A 22,289-nucleotide genomic window follows, 5' to 3' on the forward strand; every position below is an offset into this window, starting at 1 on the left:
TTTTTTTCTTTGACCATGGATGGGCAGCTGACACCTGCTGCTGCAATTCCTGTGCCATGTGGGAACTTCAGGACACTTCATGTGTCTTGGGGGCAGCATGTGTGTCGGAAGTGTCTCCAGCTGCTTGAGCTCGAGCTCAGGATTTCTGAACTTTAGGGGTAGCTGGAGTCACTGCGGAGCATCAGGGATATTGAGAGTTGCCTGGATCGGACGTTCCAGGAGCTGATCACCCCCAGCATGCAGTGAGAGTTCAGGATAGATGCATGGCCATCCAGTAGAGTAGGAAAGGGCGGGAAGTACAGGTGTTTTTGAGGAGTGACAACAGAATGAAGGACCGCTGTCCAGACCAGGGCACCAATGGGCAAGGGACTGCACTGGAGGGAACAGCAAAGTGTAGTAATGCAGTCATTATAGGAGATTCTGTAGTTAGCAGGACAGACAGGCATTTCTATAACTGTTATCATGAGTCCTATGTGTTGTATTGCCTCCCTTGTGCCAGGGTAAAGGACATCACTGAGAGTGTGCAGAACATTCTGCAGGGCTAGGGAGTCTGCCAGAAGTTGTTGTACATGTCGGTACCAATGACATAGAAACAGCAGGTATTGAGGTCCTACGGTCAGATTTTCAGGAGCTAGGGAGGAAGTTAAAAAGTAGGATCTTGAATGGGGTAATCTCTGAATTACTCAGTGCCACGTGCTAGTGAACAGTCAAAATAGAAAGATATAGAGGATCAATGTATGGCTTGAGACATGGTGCATGAGGGAGGGCTTCAGATTCTTGGGACATTGGGACCAGTTCTGTGGCAGGAGGCACCTGTTCAAAAGGGACGGCTTGCGCCTCAACAAGACTGGGACCAACGTCCTCGTGAGGAAGGTCATGTGGTTGTGGTTGGGGAGAACATTAGAAATAGGAGCAGGAGTAGACCATACAGCCCATCAATCCTGTTCCATCATTCACTATCTTCACGGCTGATCTTGGACTTCAACTCGACTTTCCTGCCTGCTCCCATACCCCTTAATTCCCTGAGAGATCAGATATCTGTCTATTCCAGCCTAAAATATATTCAATGATGGAGCATCCACTACCCTCTGGGCTAGAGAATTCCAAAGATTCCCAACCCTTTGAGTGAAGAAATTTCTCCTCATCTCAGTTCTAAATGATTGTCCCCTTATTCCGAAACTGTGTCCCCGCGTTTTAGATTCCCCAACCAGCGGAAACAATCTCTGTGTCTACCTTGTCAAGCTCCTTCCGAATCTTGTAAGTTTCAATGAGACCACTTCTCATTCTTCTAAACTCCTGAGAATATAGGCCGAATTTACTCAGCCTCTCATCATAGCATAACCCTCTCATCCCACGAACCAATCTAGTGAACCTTTGCTGCACTGCCTCCAATGCAAGTATATCCTTAAATATGGAGACCAAAACTGCGCACATTAATCCAGGTGTGGTCTCACCAAAGCCCTGTTTAAACTAAATTGATAGGGGGACGGGCACCAGCATATAGAATAGAAAAGAGGAATAAGGTGCATGAAGGAGTGTGTGTGTGTTGGATAGCACCAGAGAAGGAAGTAGTACCATATTAGATAGGAGCAGACTAAGAAGGACTACAAAGAATACAAAAACAGGTTTTACATTGCATCTATGTAAATGCACAGAGTGTGGTGAGTAAGGTTAGTGCGCTACAAGCACAAATAGCCATGTGGGAATATGATGTAGTGACAATAACAGAAACATGGCTGAAAATGCTGAGGACTGGGTGCTTAATATTCAAGGAAACAAAATGTTCAGAAAAGATAGGGCGGCACAGTGGCGCAGTGGTTAGCACCGCAGCCTCACAGCTCCAGCGACCCGGGTTCAATTCCGGGTACTGTCTGTGTGGAGTTTGCAAGTTCTCCCTGTGTCTGCGTTGGTTTCCTCCGGGTGCTCCGGTTTCCTCCCACAAGCCAAAGACTTGCAGGTTGATAGGTAAATTGGGCATTAGCAATTGCCCTTAGTATAGGTAGGTGGTAGGGAAATATAGGGACAGGTGGGGATGTGGTAGGAATATGGAATTAGTGTAGGATTAGTATAAATGGGTGGTTGATGGTCGGCACAGACTCGGTGGGCCAAAGGGCCTATTTCAGTGCTGTATCTCTAAACATAGGGAAGGAAAAAAGGGAGGTGGGGTGACAGTACTTATTAGTGAAGACATTGTAGTGTTGGAAAGGGAGGATGTCCTTGATGGCACAAATACAGAATCCATTTGGTTAAAGTTGAGAAGCAAAAAGGGTATGATCACGTTACTAGGGGTATTCTATTGGCCTCCAAATAGTGAGAGAGAGAGAGGAGCAAATCTGCAGGGTAATCACAGAGATATGTAAGAACTATAGATTGGTGATATTGCGGGAGTTTAATTACCCAAATAACAATTGGGATAATGTTAGACTAAGGATCGGGAGGAATTTCGGAAAGTGTTCAGGAGAACTTCTTTGGCCAGTCTGCTCTCAGGCCAATTAGGAAGGAGGCATTGCTGGATCTGGTGCTGGGGAATGAGGTGGGCCAAATATCTGTGGGGGAACACTTGGGAACCCATGAACACAAGAAATAGGAGCAGCAGTAAACCATATTTCCCGTAGAGCCTGCTCCGCCATTCAATAAAATAATGGCTGCTCTTGGGCTTCAACTCCACTTTCCCACCCGCTCCCCATATCCCTTGATCTCGAGTGATCATTGTGTCATTATGTTTAGATTAGCAATGGAGAAGAGCAAGGAAAAATCTAAAGTAGAACTTCTAAATTGGAAGAGGAATCGTCAGTCAGTTTAACCTCAGTGGTGGGGAAGCTTCTAGAAAAAATTATTTTGGACAAAACTAATAGCTACTTGGGCAAATGTGGGTTAATTAAGGAAAGCCAGCACAGATTTGTTAAGGGCAAATCGTGTTTAACTAACTTTCTGGAGTTTTTTGATGAGGTAACTGTCATGCTAGACCCCCACCTGCCAAGAATGAGGCATATTAATTTCACCATAGGGACATTAAATTTCAAACTCTTGCTGAATGAAGAATGGACTTGTTTAAAAAAAATCACCAGGCCCTTGGCTGGAAAAACATTTTTTCAGACCAACAACCAAAGCTTGGAAGGACAAAGGGGCTATTTCGTACTCCAATTTAACCCACAATGGACCTTGAGCAGCAGGTATTGTGTGTAAGAAGGGTTGGCTAAGACCAGAGAATCCACAAACAGTCGTGGTCAGACCAGCTCATCACATGACTAACCTGCTTGGCAACCTAGGTTTTTCTGAATTGCACAAACAGTTTGAACAGAGTATCTGTTTGCTCTTGGACTGAAAAGATCTCTCGCTGGCTCACCACAGCCCCTCCTGTCTACTCCCATCTCTTTTCTCATGGAACTCCAAATCCACTGAAGACACATGAACCCCAAGAGAGAAAAGTCTCCTACAGCGAACAAGGTTTAAGAAGAATACTGGGCACCAAATGAAAAGCAAGATCTACCTACAATCAAGGACTCTACAGTGAGCTTGAAGATCTGTAACAAAAACCCTCTTCAGAGATTGCCTCAAACTTTTGCACTTTATTTCTTCCGCTCTGTTCTGTCTCTATCTGCATGTGTGTATCACGTGTGCATGCTAGCATGGGCGCATCGTGTTGCTGCAGATGTTAACCAAATTAGTGTTTATACATTAAGACCAGGTGAAGGTTGAGAGGGAACCCTAGACCCCTTTCTCACCTGGTTGTAACATAAAAGAGAAGGTTGATGAGGGTAATGCTATTGATATGGTGTTCGTGGACTTCCAAAAGGCATTTGGTAAAGTGATGGTAAATGCTGTAAAACTAGTTATTTTTGTGCTAATTTTGTATAGAACTGCTGACTTTGCAAATAGAGGAAGTTAGGTATTTGCAGCTCTATTGTAAGACTTATAAGCAAAGTTATAGCTCATGGAATAAAAGGGGCATTCGCAACATGGATACAAAATTGGCTGAGTGACAGAAAACAGAGTAGTGGTTAGTGGATGTTCTTTGGGCTGGAGGAAGGTTTGTAATGGAGTTCCCAAAGGGTCGGTGTTAGGTCCCTTGCTGTTCCTGAGATATATGAATGACCTAGACCTTGGTGTACAGGGCACAATTTCAAAATTTGTACATGATGCAAAACTTGGATGCAATGTAAGATGAGGAAGATCATGTAGTATTTTAAAAGGGCATAGATGGGTTGGTGGAATGGACAGACAAGTGGCAGATGAAATTTAATGCAGAGAAATGTGAAGTGATTCATTTTGGTAGAAAGAACATGGAGAGACAACATAAAATAAAGGGTACAATTCTAAAGGGGGTGCAGGAGCAGAGGGGCCTAGGTGTATGTGTGCATAAGTCATTGAAGGTGGCAGGACAGGTTGTGAGCGCGGTTAGTAGAGCATAGGCCTAGGCTTTATTAATAGGGGTATAGAATACAAAAGCAAGAAAGTTATGTTAAACTTGTATAGAACATTGGTTCAGCCTCAACTGGAGTATTGTTTCCAGTTCTGGGCACCACACTTTGGAAAGATCTGAAGGCATTAGAGAGAGTGCAGAAAAGATTCACAAGAATGGTTGTAGGATTGAGGAACCAGGGATGAGGAACTTCAGTTACTTGATAGAGTGGAAAAGTTAGGATTATTTTCCTTGGAGAAGAGAAGGTTGAGAGGGGATTTGGTAAAGGTATTCAAAATCAAGAGGGGTCTGGACAGGGTCAGTAGGGAAAAATTGTTCCCACTGGTGGAAGGATCAAGAACAAGAGGGCACAGATTTAAGATCATTGGCAAAAGAAGCAATGACGACATGAGGAAAAGTTTTTTCAAGCAACGAGTGGTTAGCATCTGGAAAGCACTGCCTGAGAGTGTGGTGGAGGCAAGTTTTATCGAGGCATTCAAAAGGGTGTTGAATTGTTATCTGAAATGGAAGAATGTGCAGGGCTACGGGGAGAAGGTGAGGAAGTGACACTAGATAAATTGCTCCTTCGGAGAGCGAGTGCAGACATGATGGGCCTAATGACCTCCTTCTTGGCTGTAACAATTCTGTGATCCTGTGATTCTGGGATGAGATGCGGTGTGCCAGGGTAACATGGAGCCAAAGATTGACAAGAAAAACTGTAAAGGATCATTGGGTGATCTTTAAGGAGGAGATGTTTCATGTACAGGCTAGGTACATTCCAACAAGGGTGAAAGGTAGGGAAACAAAGCCAGGGCTCCTTGGAGATGAGGGAGGTATAGAATATCATGAAACAAACAGTGAAGTTGTCTGATGCATGTCAGGTGAATTCTTTAATTGAGAACCAGGCCAAATGCAGTAAATTGAGAGGGCAAGTGTCAAGGAAAATAAGACTGGCAAAGAGATAATATGAGTATGGCAGTTAACATAAAAGGGAACCCAAAAACCTTCTCCTGGCTATCAATAGAAAGTGGGTAGAAAGAGGCAGGTTGTGGCCTATTAGGAACAAAGAGGGTGATGCATGCTTAGGGGCGCAGGGCATAGATAGTTAACTTTAATTAATCATTTGTATCGGTGTTCACTAAAGAGGATGTTGACAAAATATTATTAGAGACGGAGATGATGGAGATAATGAGGTAAAAATTGTTAAGAATGTACTGAAAAGGCTGACTATGGTTAGACTGGATACTTTGCCTGGTTCGAATTGCTTGCACCCCAGGTTGCTAAAGGAAGTGGGGATGGAGATAGCAGAAGGGTTTGCCATAATCTTCCAATCTTCCCTTGTTACAGGAGATGTGCCAAAGGATTGGAGAGTGGCAAATGTGACACCCTAGTAACTACAGGCTGGTCAGTTTAACATCAGTGGTGGGTAAGGTTTTAGAAACAATAACCGGTGGAAAAAATCAATAGGCACTTGGAGAGGTTTGTGTTAATTAAGGAGAGCCAGCATGGATTTATAAAAAGCAGATCATGCTTGACTAATCTAATTTAATTTTTTGATGAAGTAACAGAGAAGGTTTGATGAAGGGAAAGAAATGGATGTTGTCTATATGGATTTTAAGAAAACGTTTGACAAAAGTGCCACACAAAAGGCTGGTTAACAAAACTGAAGTTCATGGAATAGGAGAGTCAGTGTCAGTTTAAATTTTTTTTAAAAATTGGCGTAAGGACAGAAAACAGCAAGCTTCAACTTTCAAAACAGTTTCAAGTCTTCACAGACTTTTGCTGTCTGACTTCTGAGAGCAGGTGCTCTCTTGAGGCTGAAACTGCTGGTTTCTTCTCTTACAGTCTGTCTGCCTTCAGAAAATCTGCTAAATTTATCTGGACTCAGAATTCAACAGCTTATTGACCTGTTCCAATATGCAAAGTCCAGATGTCTGGTTCCACAGAGCCACCTGGACCTTCCATTGTTTCTCAGGTGTTAACAGCTGCTTGGTACATTTGCAACTTAAAAATTACTGACTCCTTGTTTTACGACCCAAAAGTCTGGGAAGGTGAAACTCATTATTCTTCAGGTGTTAGCCCTGCAGACCCTGTTTATTTCAAATAAATATCTTTGATCTGTGTTCTCTGTTGTCCTGGTAACCAAGACTTCTGTCTTGTCCTTTTGCAGAGTGGATGTGAAATCACCTGACCTTCCAGACTCAATCTTAAACTTTTAAAAAGTCTCAATTTTTAAAAATCATAATCATGTTACAAAGTCCAGTGTTCATAACAATACCAAACTTGGAGGTGTGGTGACAGTGAAGATGATATCAATCGACTGCAACAGGACATAGATAGGCTAGTAGAATTGGCAGACAAGTGGTGGATGGAATTTAATACAGAGAAGTGTGAGGTGATGCATTTTGGTAGAAAGGATATAGAGAGGCAATATAGACTTAATGGCACAGTTCTAAAACTGTGCAGGGACAGAGGGATCTGGGGGTTCATGTGCATAGATGTTTGAAGGTGGCAGGACATATTGAGAAAGTAGTTAGCAAAGCATATGGGATCTTGGGCATCATAAATAGAAGTATCGAATACAAAAGCAGAGAATTTATGCTGAACCTTTATAAAGCTCTGGTTAGGCCACAACTCAGTTCTGTTCACTACACTTTAGGAACGATGTGAAGGTCCTTGAGAGGGTGCAGAGGAGATTTACCAGAATGGTTCCAGAGATGAGGGATTTTAGTTACAAGGTTGAGTTGGAGAAACTGGGGTTGTTCTCCTTGGAGCAAAGGAGTTTGAGGGGAGATTTGATAGAAGTGTACAAGATTATGACAGGTTTGGATAAGGTAGACAAAGAAAAGCTGTTCCCATTAGCTGATGGTACAAGGACTAGCAGACACAGATTTAATGTTTCGAGTAAGGGTTGCGGGGGTCTGTGAGAAAGAACTTTTTTGTGCAGCGAGTGGTAATGACCTGGAACTTGCTGCCTATGAGGGTGGTGGAAATGGAGATGATGAATGATTTCAAAAGGAAATTGGATGGGCACTTGAGGGAAATAAACTTGCAGGGCTATGGGGATAGAGTGGAGGAATGAGATTGATGGGATTGCTCTACAAAGAGTCAGCATGAACTCGATGTGCCAAATGGCCCCATTCTGTGCTCTTATGACCTTAAAAGGAATGTCTGTAGATCTGTAGTAGCAAAGAACATTCTTGTAACTTTTCTAAAATTATATTCTCCATTATGAAAGTCACTGCACTTCAAAAAGTTTATTTGCTGAATGTGAAGAACTTTGACATGCTTTGACCTGATGATGAGCAATATAAATAAAAGGTTTATTCTCCATTTAGCCCAACTGTATGCAGTTTCATTAACCATCAGCGAAATTAACAATAAAATAGCTATAAAACAATTCTGTTTTACTTAAAGGCAGATGCAGTGTTGGGACCTGGGTGGAGCTGTTGTTTACTTTTTATTGTCGTTTTCATGTCACTATCTATCTGTTTAACCTCTCAAAGTTTCCTCCAACAGCACTGGAACTGTTATTTTGTTTCTGGACATGGATAGGTTTTGCTCTTTCTCTTACCATTGATGATTCAGGGAAGGTTTTGCTTGGCATCACAACAGTGCAAATGCAAATTTGCAGTAACTATGGATAAGTGATATCATGGGGGGAATTTTATGCTCTATCCGGTGGCAGGTTTGGAGGTGGGGAGAGCATATAATTGGGTGGGATGTTGGCGGGCTGGTCCCTGCCTCCTCCGAAATTATGTCTGGGGTGGCAAGGCCTGTGAACGGTCTTCCCGCCCTGCTGCCAATTGAGGCCCGTAAGTGGGCAATTAATGCCCAATTAAGGGCCTCATCCCACTGCCGCAATTCACCAAGCAGCAGGCGGGCCTGTCGCTGCAAGGGAAGCACAACATGAAAAACCGTCTGGGTTGCTTGCTGACTCTGGGGAGATCTGCGGTTTCATTAAAAGGCACTTAGTGCCTGAATGAGGGACGTGACATTGGGAAGGGGAGGGTCCCTGAGATACACCCCCATGCCCTTGCTGATGACCCCCCTACACACTCCTCCCCTAGGACCCCTGCCCCTTACCTAACAGGCTTTCTGTAAACTGACAAAACATCTCATTTGTGTGACCTGGATGGTAGCATTTTGCTTGTTTTATATAATTACAGCAATTCAGATTAATGTTGATGTGAATTCAGTGGCTGCTCTCTTGGATCAGTTTTATGAAATGCAGCGTCTCCTCATCATATCCTCTCCAAGTGCATCTGATATGTATTACCGCCTGCAAGTAAACATGCTACAGGTCAGTAGATGGAATCTGAAAGTCAATACTGATGAGCAGGGGTAAAACCTTGTAATTATATTTCTCTCTATCCCTTACAGGGGAAGTAGCATCTCAAAACATTCAAAATGATAATTTTATGTTGCATATACATGAATTTGTGTCTCACTATGATTTAAAATAGATTGTTGTATTAATTCATCATCATGACCAAAGTGGTGATTGACTCTTCTCAAAGCAGCAATTTGCTGACAACTTTTCATGAAGTGATCCCTTTAGAAAACCTTTTTACAGTAGAAAGGAGGCCAATGGTCTTTTACAAAACTTGCTCTGGCCTCCTTCTGCCCTTCCCTACACCTTGTGTGAAAATGGACTGATAACATCCAATAAATAAAAGCCCTAAGCTGAGCTTTTCAAATAAACTTTTAGTGGTATATTATTTGTAGTAAAGTGTAGTACAGATAAACACTATACCCGTTTTAGTGATACTGGTCAGCACACAGAAATGTTAATATAGAGATTTGCCTAATTAGCTTTTCAGTTAGTAGTGTAGGTACTATCTGAGCTACAAAGTCAGTATTATTTCTTTCTCAAACTGTCAAAACCTTCTGATAAAGTAAAAGTTTCTCAGATTTCTGAGTGGAGGGAGAACAGATAGTGTGGCCCTTCAACTGCATGAAAACTAGTGGGGGAAGTGAAATTCATGATAGTGAGTTCAGTGATCCCCACTCTTTAAACTTGTCTCAAAAGATCCAGGAGATTTGTTTTCATAAATGGATGGGTGGTGGGGGTGGTTGGTGGGAAGATGAGCCAGTTAATCAGTTCCTGTGCCAAGTGTCTCTGTGCTGGATCCACCCAGTTGTCAGAGTCTAGATTTAATTCTGCTCCTTGACCCTCCCCATATACAAAGTGACATGGGTGAAGCAGGCATCAAAGATCAGAGGCAAACACAGGAAATGGGAGGAAAAGTTGTGGAGTGGGAGAGGGAATAGGAGGCAGAGTCCTGGATAAGATTAGGAAGGGAGTTATGAGAGGAGATGGGTAGAGACACTAGGGACCTAATCCTTACCAGACATCATCATTGTCTCCTGGCAGTTATGGAGGATTCTGCTCCAGCTGCAAAAACTACTCAGACAAGAATCTCAATGACAGAATTCCCAACTTCCCAAACACTTGGAAAGTGATTAATTCTAGCTAGTAAAGTAGGAGCTACTGTGACGGTAAGGAGTCTGCAAAGGTTACTGAGGAGGAATTTCCCTCAGAAGAACTGAGCTGATGGATGGATGATTAGGTGTTCTGAGTCAAAGAAGCACAGGGAGGATACCAGACTTGGGGAATAGGCAAAGCCAACTGATTGGGTGGTGAGTGGCATGGCAAATTATCATTTCTGGTGTTTTAGCACTAGATAATTTGAGAGACCGTAAATGGTCATATCACAGATTTATGAATACAATAGACATCTTTAACCATGATATAAAATAGGAAGATTAGAATTTTAAAAATCATTAGAAGATAATAGTTACGATACAGGTTATCTTCCAGGGATAGAGACTGTCAGTAGAATATTGCCAATATAGAGAATAGGGATTAAATGTTGAATGATTAATAGTTGGCAGTTTTTTAAAATCAAATACTGTTACTGCTAAAAATAAAATTACTGTTACTGTTGCTGAAGCATATTGTTTCTATCCTTGTTCAGGAAGCTGCCTGTGGGCTGGAGCTAAGGCAAGTAACAATAATAGAATTGGTTGGAAATCCACCCAGAGTAATAGGACGGATAAAGGAGCAGCAGCTTTCTTCAGAAATTGTTGATCAACTCAGGTAAGAAGCTGATGCTGCATTGACTTTTAAATGCAGACTGAATTTTTGATCTATTATAAAATGAAATTGGTTCAGATTGCTTGGAAGCTGAGATGAATGGTGCAAAAGAACTACAATGCTTACTTAAAATCAATTCTCTTTCTAAACACGATCCATTTGATTGAATAAGGAAAATCAACTGAGAACTTAATGGTAAGGCTATTTAAAGTGGAATGATTACTTAATTTTCACCTAATCCTAAACATTAAGAAACAAATACTGGTCTCTTGTGGTCGCTCCATGTCACCATACTCCATGATTTACAATAAATAGTTAAAGGCAGATTGGTAGCAAATTTTTTTTATTCATTTCGTGGGATGTGGGCATCGCTGGCCAGGCCAGCATTTATTGCCTATCCCTAATTGCCCATGAGAAAGTGGTGGTGAGATGCCACCTTGAACTGCTGCAGTCCATGAGGGGTATGTACACCCACAGTACTGTTAGGAAGGGAGTTCCAGGATTTTGACCCAGCGACAGTGAATGAACGGCGATATAGTTCCAAGTCAGGATTGTGTGCGATTTGGAGGGGATTATGAAGATGGTGGGGTTCCCACCCATCTGCTGCCCTTGTCCTTCTAGGTGGTAGAGGTCGCGGGTTTGGAAGGTGCTGCCTGAGCAGCCTTGGTGCGTTGCTGCAGTGCATCTTGTAGATGGTACACACTGCTGCTACTGTGCGTCGGTGGTGGAGGGGGTGAATGTTTGTGGATGGGATGCCAATCAAGTGGGCTGCTTTGTCCTGGATGGTGTCGAGCTTCTTGAGTGTTGTTGGAGCTGCCAGACGATTTCTCAACATCTCCAGAATGAATTGCTTCTGAAAAGATACCAGTGATCCGTCTCCATATACTGGGACGCCAGACCAAAAGGGACAACTGACTTCCTTCCATAACTTCTCTTTTTTTCCTCAAGAATTACCAAGTATTTGGCCAAAGTATTATTTGTTTTTGTCTTTTTTTTGTAACAGACCGCTGCAGAGAGAATTTCTGTGTTTTTTTCTGTGTGCGCGTTGGGTTGGGGGCGGGGAAGATGAGCTACTTAATCAGTTCCTGTCTTCAGCATACCACCCACAGACATAAGGGGCTTTAGAACAGTACCATCAATCCCTCAAAATGATGATCAGGACATACTGTCATGAATATCCCCATGATTGGGATAAAGGACTAGAATTTATTTGTTTGCAACTAGAGATACACCTAATGAGTCTACTAGTTTTAGTCCTTTTGGATTAATTTATGGACATGAGATAAGAGGTCCTCTGAAACTAATTAAAGAAACCCTGCAATTCAAGTATGTGTTGGCCTAAACTCCTGATGCCACATGTCCTTGAAAGCCGACCAGACAATTTCTCGACATCTTCAGAATGAATTTCTTCTGAAAAGATACCGGTGACCCATCTCCGTATACCAGGATGCCAGACCAAAAGAGACAACTGACTTCCTTCCATACCTTCTCCTATTCTTCAAGAATTAGCAAATATTACCAAAGTATTATTTGTTTTTGTCTTTTTTTGGAACAGACCTTTGCAGAGAGAATTTCTGTGGGTTTTTTTTGTGTGTGTGCATGGGGAGCGGGGGCAGAATTCAAAAGGGAAACTCTCATATTTCAATCTGTGTTAATGCTTTGCTTCATTCCTGGATAAGTCTTGTTTGACCAACTGATAATTTTGTTTATTAAAGAAACCTGGTTGGTGTATTTTATTCTGGGATAAAAGAGTATATGATTGACTGAATCAGTAACTGGGTAAACATTTTAAAAATATATGTTGTGACCTACCGAGAATTGGGACGAGAAAAGACAAGAATTACACTGGCTTGTACAGGTGGGCAGCTGGAGCCAGATGTGACAGCACAAGCTGTTGATATTTTGGTTGGCAGAAAGAAGCAAAACCTCTGCTGTAGGATGATTTCATCCTACCCAATGGAAAAATTGCGAGGTCATTTGTATTACAGGCATTCTAGCTATTGGAAGAACCCCTAGAGTATTGGAGTTAAAGCATCTAAAACCTCATGAGGCAAAAACTTCATGGCAGTCAGCCAGGTTAAAAATACTTACCAGCAAATGCCCCTGACTTTTACTCCAGGGATTTCTGGGGCTTCTGGCTGGTAGGTGGAGGGGGCTGGGGTGGGAGATGGGTGGATCTGGATCAGTGCCTATATTAGGGCAGGCCCATTGTCGAGATGTAAATGAGGCATGAGGGTACTCCTATGTTCCCACCTATTTTTTTCTGGGAACCTGCTTGCTGGGTGCCACACCACAGAGGCACCCAGTTAGATCCGATGCGGTCGCTTGCCCCAGAATCCTGCTGACTGGATAGCCAGCCAGGGTCTGCACCGCAGGCTGAAGGATCCAAGGGTATGTAGCATTGGCATTTCTAACCACACCTAGATGTTTTGAGCCTTGGGGCCTAATACACCACTGCAGGCCCAAGAAGCTTGAAGTTTGCACCTATTGTTCAGGCACAAGGCCAAACCAGGAGGCAAGAATGTCCTCTGGAGTTTTAGAAAGGACAAATGTATGTAGATAAGGAAAATTTACTCCCTTTTTTGCACTTTCCAGAATGTTAACTCTCATTAGTTACAATCAAGTGTTTCTCTTTGCATGAATAACACTGGTACACTGCTGATAAATTGCGTAAATTGTTTTGCAGCCTTAATAACCTCTGCTTCTTTTCTGGTTCATTTTGCAGACAAGTCTATTACTTATCCAGTATACACTTTAACGTTGTCCTGATTGACAAATATGGCACAGACAGGGAGCGTTATATTCAACCAGTCACATCCAATGAGCTGTTTCCATTCATTGATACTTACCTACTCCAGAAGGAGGAAAGGGCTGTCCAACAGCAAAAGGAAAATTTCTGTTACTGAAACTCAAACTTGACCAGCCTTCCCTACACTTTCACCAACAACAACTTGTATTTAAATAGTGCCTTTAACAGAGGAAACATCCGAAAGCACCTCATAGGATCATTATCAAACAAAATTTGACATCAAATCACAAAATTAGATATTAGGGTAGATGACTAAAATCTTTGTGGAAGGGCAAGGTTTTAAGGAAGGTGGAGAGGTTTAGAAAGGGAATTCCAGTACTTGGGGCCTTGGCAGCTGAAGGCTGGGGCAACAATGATGGAACAATTAAAACTGAGGACTTTCGAGAGGGCAGAATTGGAGGAGTGCACATATCTCGAAGGCTTGTAGGGATGACTCGCCTGCCTTATCAAATTGTCTGATCTCAGTCTCAGTCTGCAAGTTGATCTATACATATTCTTTCATCAACTTCCACCACAGCCATTTCTATCATTAGCCTTTGAAATTCGTTTTTCTCCACCAAGAAAACCACCAAAACTGACTTTTATATAGTTGCAGTTACATAACTGTATATAATCCAAGAACATTTCTGAAAATATGAAATAGGAGATGACCATTTGGCCCATCAAGCTTGCTCAACCAGATGAACGATGTGTAATTTGCCCAAACATAAGATTTCCCTAATTTATTTACTCTCCTGAGAGACATGAAAAATCACAAGAAAAATTTCAGAGAAAACGCTACAAAATTTATGTGAAACTATTTTCTCTCTACAACTCTCAAGCATAATCCCCAGGATAACAATTCAATATTATAATCTACACTATCCAACATGCCCAATTCCCAAGAAGATTGACCAAAGAGTTCCTCAAAGTTTTTGACCTTCTATGCCTGAAACTTTTTAAAAAAAAAAAAAAAAAAATATTCACAGGATGTGGGTGTTGCTAGCAAGGACAGCATTTATTGCCCATCCATAATTGTCCTGAATTGAATGGCTTGCTAGGCCATTTCACAAGACAATTAAAGTCAACCATATTGCTATGGGTCTGGAGTCACATATAAGCTAGACTGGGTAAGGTTTCCTTCCCTAATGGACATTAATGAACCAAATGAGTTCATCCAGTAGTTACATGTTCACAATTCTGATACTAGCTTTTAATTCCAGATTGTTTTTATTAACTGCACTTAAATTCCCTAACTGCTGTGGTGGGAGTTGAATTTGTATCTCCAGATCATTAGTCCAGACCTCTTGATTATTCGGTCAGTAACATAAGCACATTTTACCATTCCCCCCGTCCATGGAATTTTTAATGTTTTTCAGAATCTGATTTATGTTCAGCCATTATTTAAAAAAATAAAACTATTCTTGGAGAGAGTTCATTCCGACCTGTTATTCATTCATATGTCATTTTGAAAGTGAATTGCTGGGGTTTCTCACACTATAATACACTTTTAGAGGAACAAGAAAAGGTTATTAAAATGAACATCTCTTTTGATAGATCTCAATCCCATATAGCAAGCTTCTTTCTGTAATGTTCAATTTCTTTTTCTAAAATCTGATCTAGTTCCAATGTAAATGTATACTCAGCACAGGAATCTGCATTACTTTATGGAAGGCCAAAGACATCAATATGCATTTGAAATCCTTAATTTCTGTTGGTCAAAGGCAGTTTAAAATACTAATACAGTTGTATACAGTCATTGTTATTAGGCGGTTGAATAATGTTTTTAATAGCTGGATGGACTGTGGTGTCCGGTACTGATCAGTGAATAAACCATCTCATTCAGTATGGGGGTTGTGATTTTGAATTAATAGCTGTCTGGGATGGAGACATGGATCAGACTTGGGAGGAGGGGAAAACTTCATTGTAGCTCTTTGATGGGCAGCTCTTCAGCTGAAAGCTTCGAAGAGTGAGCTTATCTTCGAGTCCCAGTGTTTACCTCTTCAGCCTGTCAGGTTAGCACAGGGTTTGGGCAATTCCAAATACGAGGTAGAGTTTTCCCATGCAAGCAGTGAACTGCTTTCAAGGTTTACTTTAAATTTGAGAGTTAGCTCAAGGGAAGCAGCTCTGTTTTTCTGATATATTGAGTAGGATAGCAGTTCGTAATGACTGTAAAGGCATTGTTTGTGATGAATTCTGTTCATTTTATCTGTTCTGTGTTAAATAAACTGCTTCCTGGTTTATAGCCTAAGTCTCAGTCTGATTGTGTGTGTGTGTGTGTTCAATCTGCCTACCAAAGATGGAGAGAATCAAATAGCAGCACATAGTATATTTCTGTAAATGGAGTACAATGGAAGTGGCTTTTTGATTAGCCTTTATGTCTAACTGTCATTTATCGTGATATTGGGCAGATAAATACTGCAAGTTCCCTCCAAGTCACATACCATCCTGACTTGGAAATACATCACTGTTCCTTCTCTGTCACTGGGTCACAATCCTGGAGCTTCCTCAACATCACTGGATGTACCTACACCATATGCACTGCAGCAGTTCAAGATGTGGTCTAGCTTTTTTTCTTTCATGGGATGTAGTCATTGCTAGCAAGGCCAGCATTTATTGCCCATTCCTTGCTGCTGTTGAAAAGGTGGATGGTCATTGCCTGGCGCTTAAGTGGTAAGTAACATTCACATCACATATCAGACCAAGACTGAATGTTGTCCAGTTCTTGCTGCATGTGGGCATAGACTGCTTCATTATCTGAGGAGTTGCAAATGGAACTGAACACTGTGCAATCATCAGTGAACATCAGCATTTCTGACCTTAGGATGGAGGGAAGGCCATTGATGAAGCAGTTGAAGATGGTTGGGCCTAGGACATTGCCCTGAGGAACTCTTGCATTGATGTCCTAGGGCTGAGATGATTGGCCTCCAACAACCACAACCATATTCCTTTGTGCTCTGTTACGACTGAGGTTGGAGGAGTGCACTGTTTTTCTCCAGTTCCACTTCTCCATGGTCACAACATATATTTAAATATTTTACACAGTTATCAAAACGGCCAATTATATACTCTCATTTCAGAATAAAATCCACCAACCAGGTTTCTTTTATAATAAATTAATAATTTTGTTTATTAAACAAGAGTTATTCAATAAAAATGCAAAGCATTAACATTCAGGTTGAAATATGAAAGTTCCCTTCTAAATTAGTTTCACTCACTCACTCACTCACTCACCAGTTAAAGAAAAAAACGAAGAAGTTTGCTCTGCAGAGATCTCTTTACAAAAAGACAAGAAAATACTTTGACCAAATACTTGTTAATCTTGAAAGGAAAAAATGACAAGATATGCAACGTTCTCCGCTGGAACTTTTAGTCTGGTGTCCAGGTATTCGTAGATAGCAGTCACTGGGAACGTTTTTGGAACAGTTCTCTTCAGGCGACTTCGAGGATTAGTCTGGCAGGCCTTTCAGGAGAAATGCGGCATCAATTTCTCGAGTCCACATGCTGGATTTGCAAGGTTTCTCAAAGGGGTGGGAAAGGATGAGCTGGTGGCTTCTTTCTTAGCAGGTTGACCCCCAACTTCCGCAAAACAATATCCAAAACAAAACCAACTCTTGACCACCATAAATAACTCCCCTAGTCACCAAGGCTACTGCTGTTTACTTAGCTTCAGACATGCGACATCCAGTAAGAGTTTATTTTTAAACAAAGTTTCAAGTCCTTCCAGTGACCTTTTAAAAAAAAACAAAGTCCAGAATCTATGGAATCTCTTCAGCCTTTCAAATTAATCCATTTCCACAATTTTTAAACATAAGTCCTCAAAAAGTATTTGAAAATGGAAGCACTTTCATAGCACCTGCATCCTTGGAGGAATGAAACACCATTTTAAATGTGTTTCATTACAAAGAGTGGAAAAAATACGATGAAAGAAATTAATACACATTTACACACTCATTCTCATTCAATCTTTACCTGTAACTAATAGTTATTCCCTGTACTATCTTTGTACTCATAACTCAAAACAAGGTTAAATTCTAGACAAAGCATCAGCAATTACATTATTTTTCCCCACAATATGGATAATCTTTAAGTGATAGGGCTGCAATTGTAAACTCAATCAAAATAGTCTGGCATTCTGGTTTTTGAATTTTTCCACAAACAAGAAGGGGTTATGATCAGTATATACCAGTGTCTGTAGTCGTGCTGGACACGAATTTCAAAATGCTTAACAGCTAGTCGTAAGCTCAGGGTTTCCTTTTCCACTGTTGAGTATCTCTTTTGGTGTCGATTTAGCTTTTTGGAAAAGTATCCCACTGGCCTTTCTATGCCCAATTCATCTTGTAACAGGACTGCACCGATCCCCAGGTCAGTAGCACAATTGTTCCAAGTGGTCCTTCCAAGTGTCACTGTATACCAGCACATCATCAAGGTAAACCACACAGTTAGGAATACTGGCTACCAATTGGTTCATTAGTCTCTGGAAAGTTGTTGGGGCATTTTTTAGCCTGAATGACATCATTTGGCATTGGAAAAGACTGTCTGGTGTGACAAAGGCTGATATTTCTTTAGCTCAGAGTGTTAAAGGAACCTGCAAGTATCCCTTCAACGTATCTTTTTTTGAATTTGTTTGTGGGATGTGGGCATCTCTGGCTAGACCAGCATTTATTGCCCATTCCTAATTGCCCTTGAACTGAGTGGCTTGCTCGGCCATTTCAGAGGGCATTTTAAGAGTCAACCACGGTGCTATGGGTCTGGAGTCACATGTAGGCCAGAGCAGATAAGGTCAGCAGATTTCCTTCCCTAAAGGAAATTAGTGAATCAGATGGGTTTTTACAACAATCAACAATGGTCTCATGGTTATCATTAGACTAGCTTTTAAATTCCAGATTTAGTAATTGAATTCAAATTTCACCATTTACCGTAGTGGGATTCAAACCCATGTTCCGAGATAATTAGTCTGGGCTCTGGATTACTAGTCCAGCAACATTACCACTACGCCACCGCCTCCCCTATGGTGGGACATGTGGGGATCCAGAAGACCAATCACATATAAGTTGACATTTTTACTGGTCAGGTCTTCACAAGGACTATAGGTAAGAAATGTAGCACTGCCAATTCTGTCAATACAGTCTTCCAAGTGAGGAACTGGGTAGGAGTCTGCCTTTGTTACTGCATTAACCTTTCTGTGGTCTATGCAAAATCTAGTTGAACCATCTTATGCACTAACATGACTGGGGAACTCCAGTTATTTTGACTAGGTTTAAATAGGTGGTATTCCAACATGTATTGGACTTCTGCTTTCACCTGGGCCTGTTTCTCTGGACCTAAGCAATAAGGATGCTGTTTTATAGGAGAGGATTCTCCTACATCCACATCAAGTATGGCTAAGGTTGTACATCCCAGTTTATCCCGACAGACTCCTTTTAAATTATATGAGTAGCCTTGTATGGTCTTCTTGTTCTGCATCTAAATATGAAAGCACAGTATTCAATCTCCCTAACAATTCAGTATGAGCTAACGGGATAGTAGGAGGTTCAATTTGAGAATTCTCAATGCCTCCTTCTGCCTCATCCTCACTATCCCTTTCATCCATCACTGTCCCTACTACCTGACATATCTGATTTTGCTTATCCTCCTCCCGACGGTGATATTGTTCAACATATAGATGTGACATAACCAATTCTTTTTCCGACAATCTGGGGTGTCAACCAAATAATTTACTTTACCAATCTTTTTGCCTGCTCTATATGGTCCACTGAACTGTGCTTTCAAAGGTTCACCTGGTAAAGGCAGTAATACTGACACCTCATCCCCTGGTTGAAATGTTCGGGTATTGGCATGCTTGTCTGCCCATTTCTTCATGGTTGTTTGGGAAGCTTTTTGGTGTTCCTGAACCACATTGCAGGCTCTCGTAAGCTGCTGCCAGAACACGAATACTTAATCTAACACAGAAGATTTGTCCCTCTGTTCTAAAAACTTTTCTTTAATTCATTTTAGAGGACCTCTTAACTCACGTCCATAAAGTAATTCAAAAGGAATAAAACTGGTAGACTCATTCGGTGAATCCCTGGTGGCAAACAAAAGAAGACCAGCTCTTTGTCCCAATCATGGGGATATTCATAACAATATGCCCTGATCATCATTTTTGAGGGTCTGATGGTACCATTCTAAAGCTCCTTGTGTCTGTGGATCATATAGTGAGGACTTTAACTGTGTTATACCCAGATTACTAATAACTTGCTGAAAACTTTTTCGTCATAAAATTGGAACCTTGATCTGGCTGGATTTCAATCGGTAATCTATATCGAGTGAAGAACTGGGTTATCTTTTCTACTACCACCTTAGCAGAAATTTTTCTCAAGAGAATGGCCTCTGGGAACCAAGTAGCCATATCCATAATAGTGAGTATATATTGATGTCCCGCTTTTGTTTTCGGTAAAGGTCACAGTCTACCAACACCCTACTATATGGTTCCCCAAAAACTGGTATGGGAATTAGAGGTGCTGGTTTTATGGTAAGTTGCGCTTTTCCCACAATTTGGCATGTTTGGCTCCTTTTCTAAAACTGCAGCATGTCCTTGTAAAGACCTGGCCAGTAAAAATGTCAACTTATATGTGATTGGTCTTCCGTATCCCCACATGTCCCACCTTAGGAATTTCATGGGCTATCCTTAATATGTCCTAGCGATATTTGGGCGGTACCACTATCTGGTGAACTACCGTCCATACTTCATCTACAGGTCTGTGAGGAGGTCTCCACTTCCTCATCAGAATCCCATTTTTAATATAGTAGCCTCTGGAACTCCTTTTGCTTCAGCTTCAGTTCGAGACGACTGTGCCACTTTACTTAACTCTGGATCAGTTTGCTGAGCCTTGATCAGAGAAGACTTATTGAACATTTCCTTCAGATTATCCCCACAGAAAGTTTCAGATATTCGGCTATCTGTCTGTGGTGCCAATTTTACTCTGACAATGGAACTTGTTTAGCCATTGCTTAGGTCACTATACATGAAGGAAAAATTCCTGGAACCTTTTCCTGCAACTGCTCTGTCTCTTTGACTTCATCTGGTCTTTTTGTGACTACTGGAGAAGGTACAACCTTCGCTCGGCCATATCATTCCCAGGAGTAGGTCAACTCTGTCTATAGGCAAACTGTGGAAAACTCCTATGGTTACTATTCCAGACATTAGGTCACACTCCAAGTGCACCCGATACAAAGGTATATACTCCCTGCTGATACCATTCGCTAAAACCTTGGCATTCAATGTGCTCTCTGGTGGAAAAGTTATGCCTTTCCACAGCAAAAGAGATTGGGTAGCTCCTGTATCCCTCAGTATAACTATAGGTTTACCTGCCTCACATGAGGGATAAGGAGTTACTTTACCTTTTGAGAAGAATTCCCTATAACTCTCAGGCTCACAGTGGTTTTTGTATTTGGCCTTACAGCTGCAGTCAGAGCTACAGCCTGATCTGTTGTACAATCGGTCAGGGCCCCTTTCTCTGCATAAGCCTTGTGTACCCCAATAAGTCCCATGGGTTTACTCCACAACTTACAGCATTCTGCACGAAGGTGTCCCACCTTGTGACAATGGAAACACTTAGGCTTGCGGACCTCACTTCCAACCTGAGCATCTTCCTTTCTGGCCTGAGGAAGAAATCTCTGGGCATTCCCAGCTACCCTTTCTTGTCCCCGGCTACTTGTCTTCCTTTCACTCTCCCACCTTCTATCCTTCTCGGGTTTGTGGGGGTGACGGACAAAGGGTTTGGGCTTGTCAACATGCTCGTTAGCATCAATGATCTCAGCTGCCTGTATGGCTGTTGAAACCTTTTGGTTCTCGACATGGGTTCTTACCAATGGAGGGAGTGAATTTTTTAATTCTTCCAGGAGAATTATTTCCCTAAGGGTCTCATACATGACCTCTACCTATAGAACCTGCATCCAACGATTAAAGTTAATTTGCTTTACTCTCTTAACTTCTATATAAGCCTGCCCAGGCTGTTTCCTGAGGTTTCAAAATTTCTGACAGTAAGCTTCAGGGACTAACTCATATGTACCGAGAATAGACTTCCTCTGCAGAAGCCTCCTCAGAAAGCATGGCATAAACTTCATGAGCTCTGCCCATCAACCTATTTAGTATGAGTAGTGTCCAGCTTCCCTTCGGCCACTTCATCTGTCTAGCTATCTTTTCAAAAGAAATGAAAAATGCCTCTATGTCTATTTCCTCAAACTTCGGGAGGGCTTTCACAAATTTAAACAGCTCTCCACTGGATCCCTGGTTGGAGTAAAGTCTTTCTTCATCAGAATTTTCATTGGGGTCAAGGCCACCTTCTTTTTAGTTCTATTTTTTTAATTGGAATATCCTTTCTTGCTCCCTTCTTTTTCTTTCTCTCTTTCCTGCTGCTCTGCTTGCTCCGTTCGAAATTCTATTTCAAGTTTTCTCATTTATTTTTCTCTTTCAAGTACAAGCTGCTTCAACTGTAACTGAATTCCAGCTAATTCAACTGAATTATCATCTGAATTGCTTTTTCCTTCTTCCAATTTCAAATGCTGTGCTGTTACTTCAATGCTTTCTTAGCCCCTGGTTTGAACCCAAACTCCAATTTCTCTGCCAATTCTTTTAGCCTAGCCTTGGTTAAGCTTTCCAAATTATTCAGGGATAGGTCCTCCCTCTCTGGAGAGGTCGTAGAAACCGACAAAGCCATTCCAGTAGTGTAAACTTTAATGCACAAGAAATCTGGTATTTTCCTTTTCCCCTTTTCAATTGTTATTACCCCACTTACAGTCGCACATCATCAGCTTTGGGTTATCTCGCACAGAGCCCCCAATTATATGTTATGACCGAGGCTGGAGGTGTGCACTGTCGTTCCCTAGTTCCACTTTTCCATTGTCAAAACTATATTTATATATTTTACACAGTTATCAAAATGGACAATTATATACTCTTTTTATTTCAGAATAAAATCCACCAACCAGGTTTCTTTAATAAATAACAAAATTAT

General features: G+C 41.5%; 1 protein-coding gene across 3 annotated transcripts in view; it reads left to right on the plus strand.

The window, feature by feature from the left end:
* Nucleotides 1-22,289, plus strand: part of srpx2 (sushi-repeat containing protein X-linked 2) — a 126,250-nt gene that overhangs the window by 86,586 nt on the left and 17,375 nt on the right. For 2 of the 3 annotated variants that reach the window (XM_068047578.1, XM_068047580.1), the window contains 3 exons: nucleotides 8,572-8,705; nucleotides 10,384-10,505; nucleotides 13,228-15,535. In XM_068047578.1, the coding sequence (XP_067903679.1) occupies nucleotides 8,572-8,705; nucleotides 10,384-10,505; nucleotides 13,228-13,408 (437 nt within the window). In that variant the 3' untranslated portion in view covers nucleotides 13,409-15,535. Of the gene's footprint in view, nucleotides 1-8,571; nucleotides 8,706-10,383; nucleotides 10,506-13,227; nucleotides 15,536-22,289 lie in introns of those variants that run through there. The other variant, XM_068047579.1, reaches the window with a different exon arrangement.

This window comes from Heterodontus francisci, chromosome 15 (assembly GCF_036365525.1).
Source record: "Heterodontus francisci isolate sHetFra1 chromosome 15, sHetFra1.hap1, whole genome shotgun sequence".
NCBI classification, from domain to species: Eukaryota; Metazoa; Chordata; class Chondrichthyes; order Heterodontiformes; family Heterodontidae; genus Heterodontus; species Heterodontus francisci.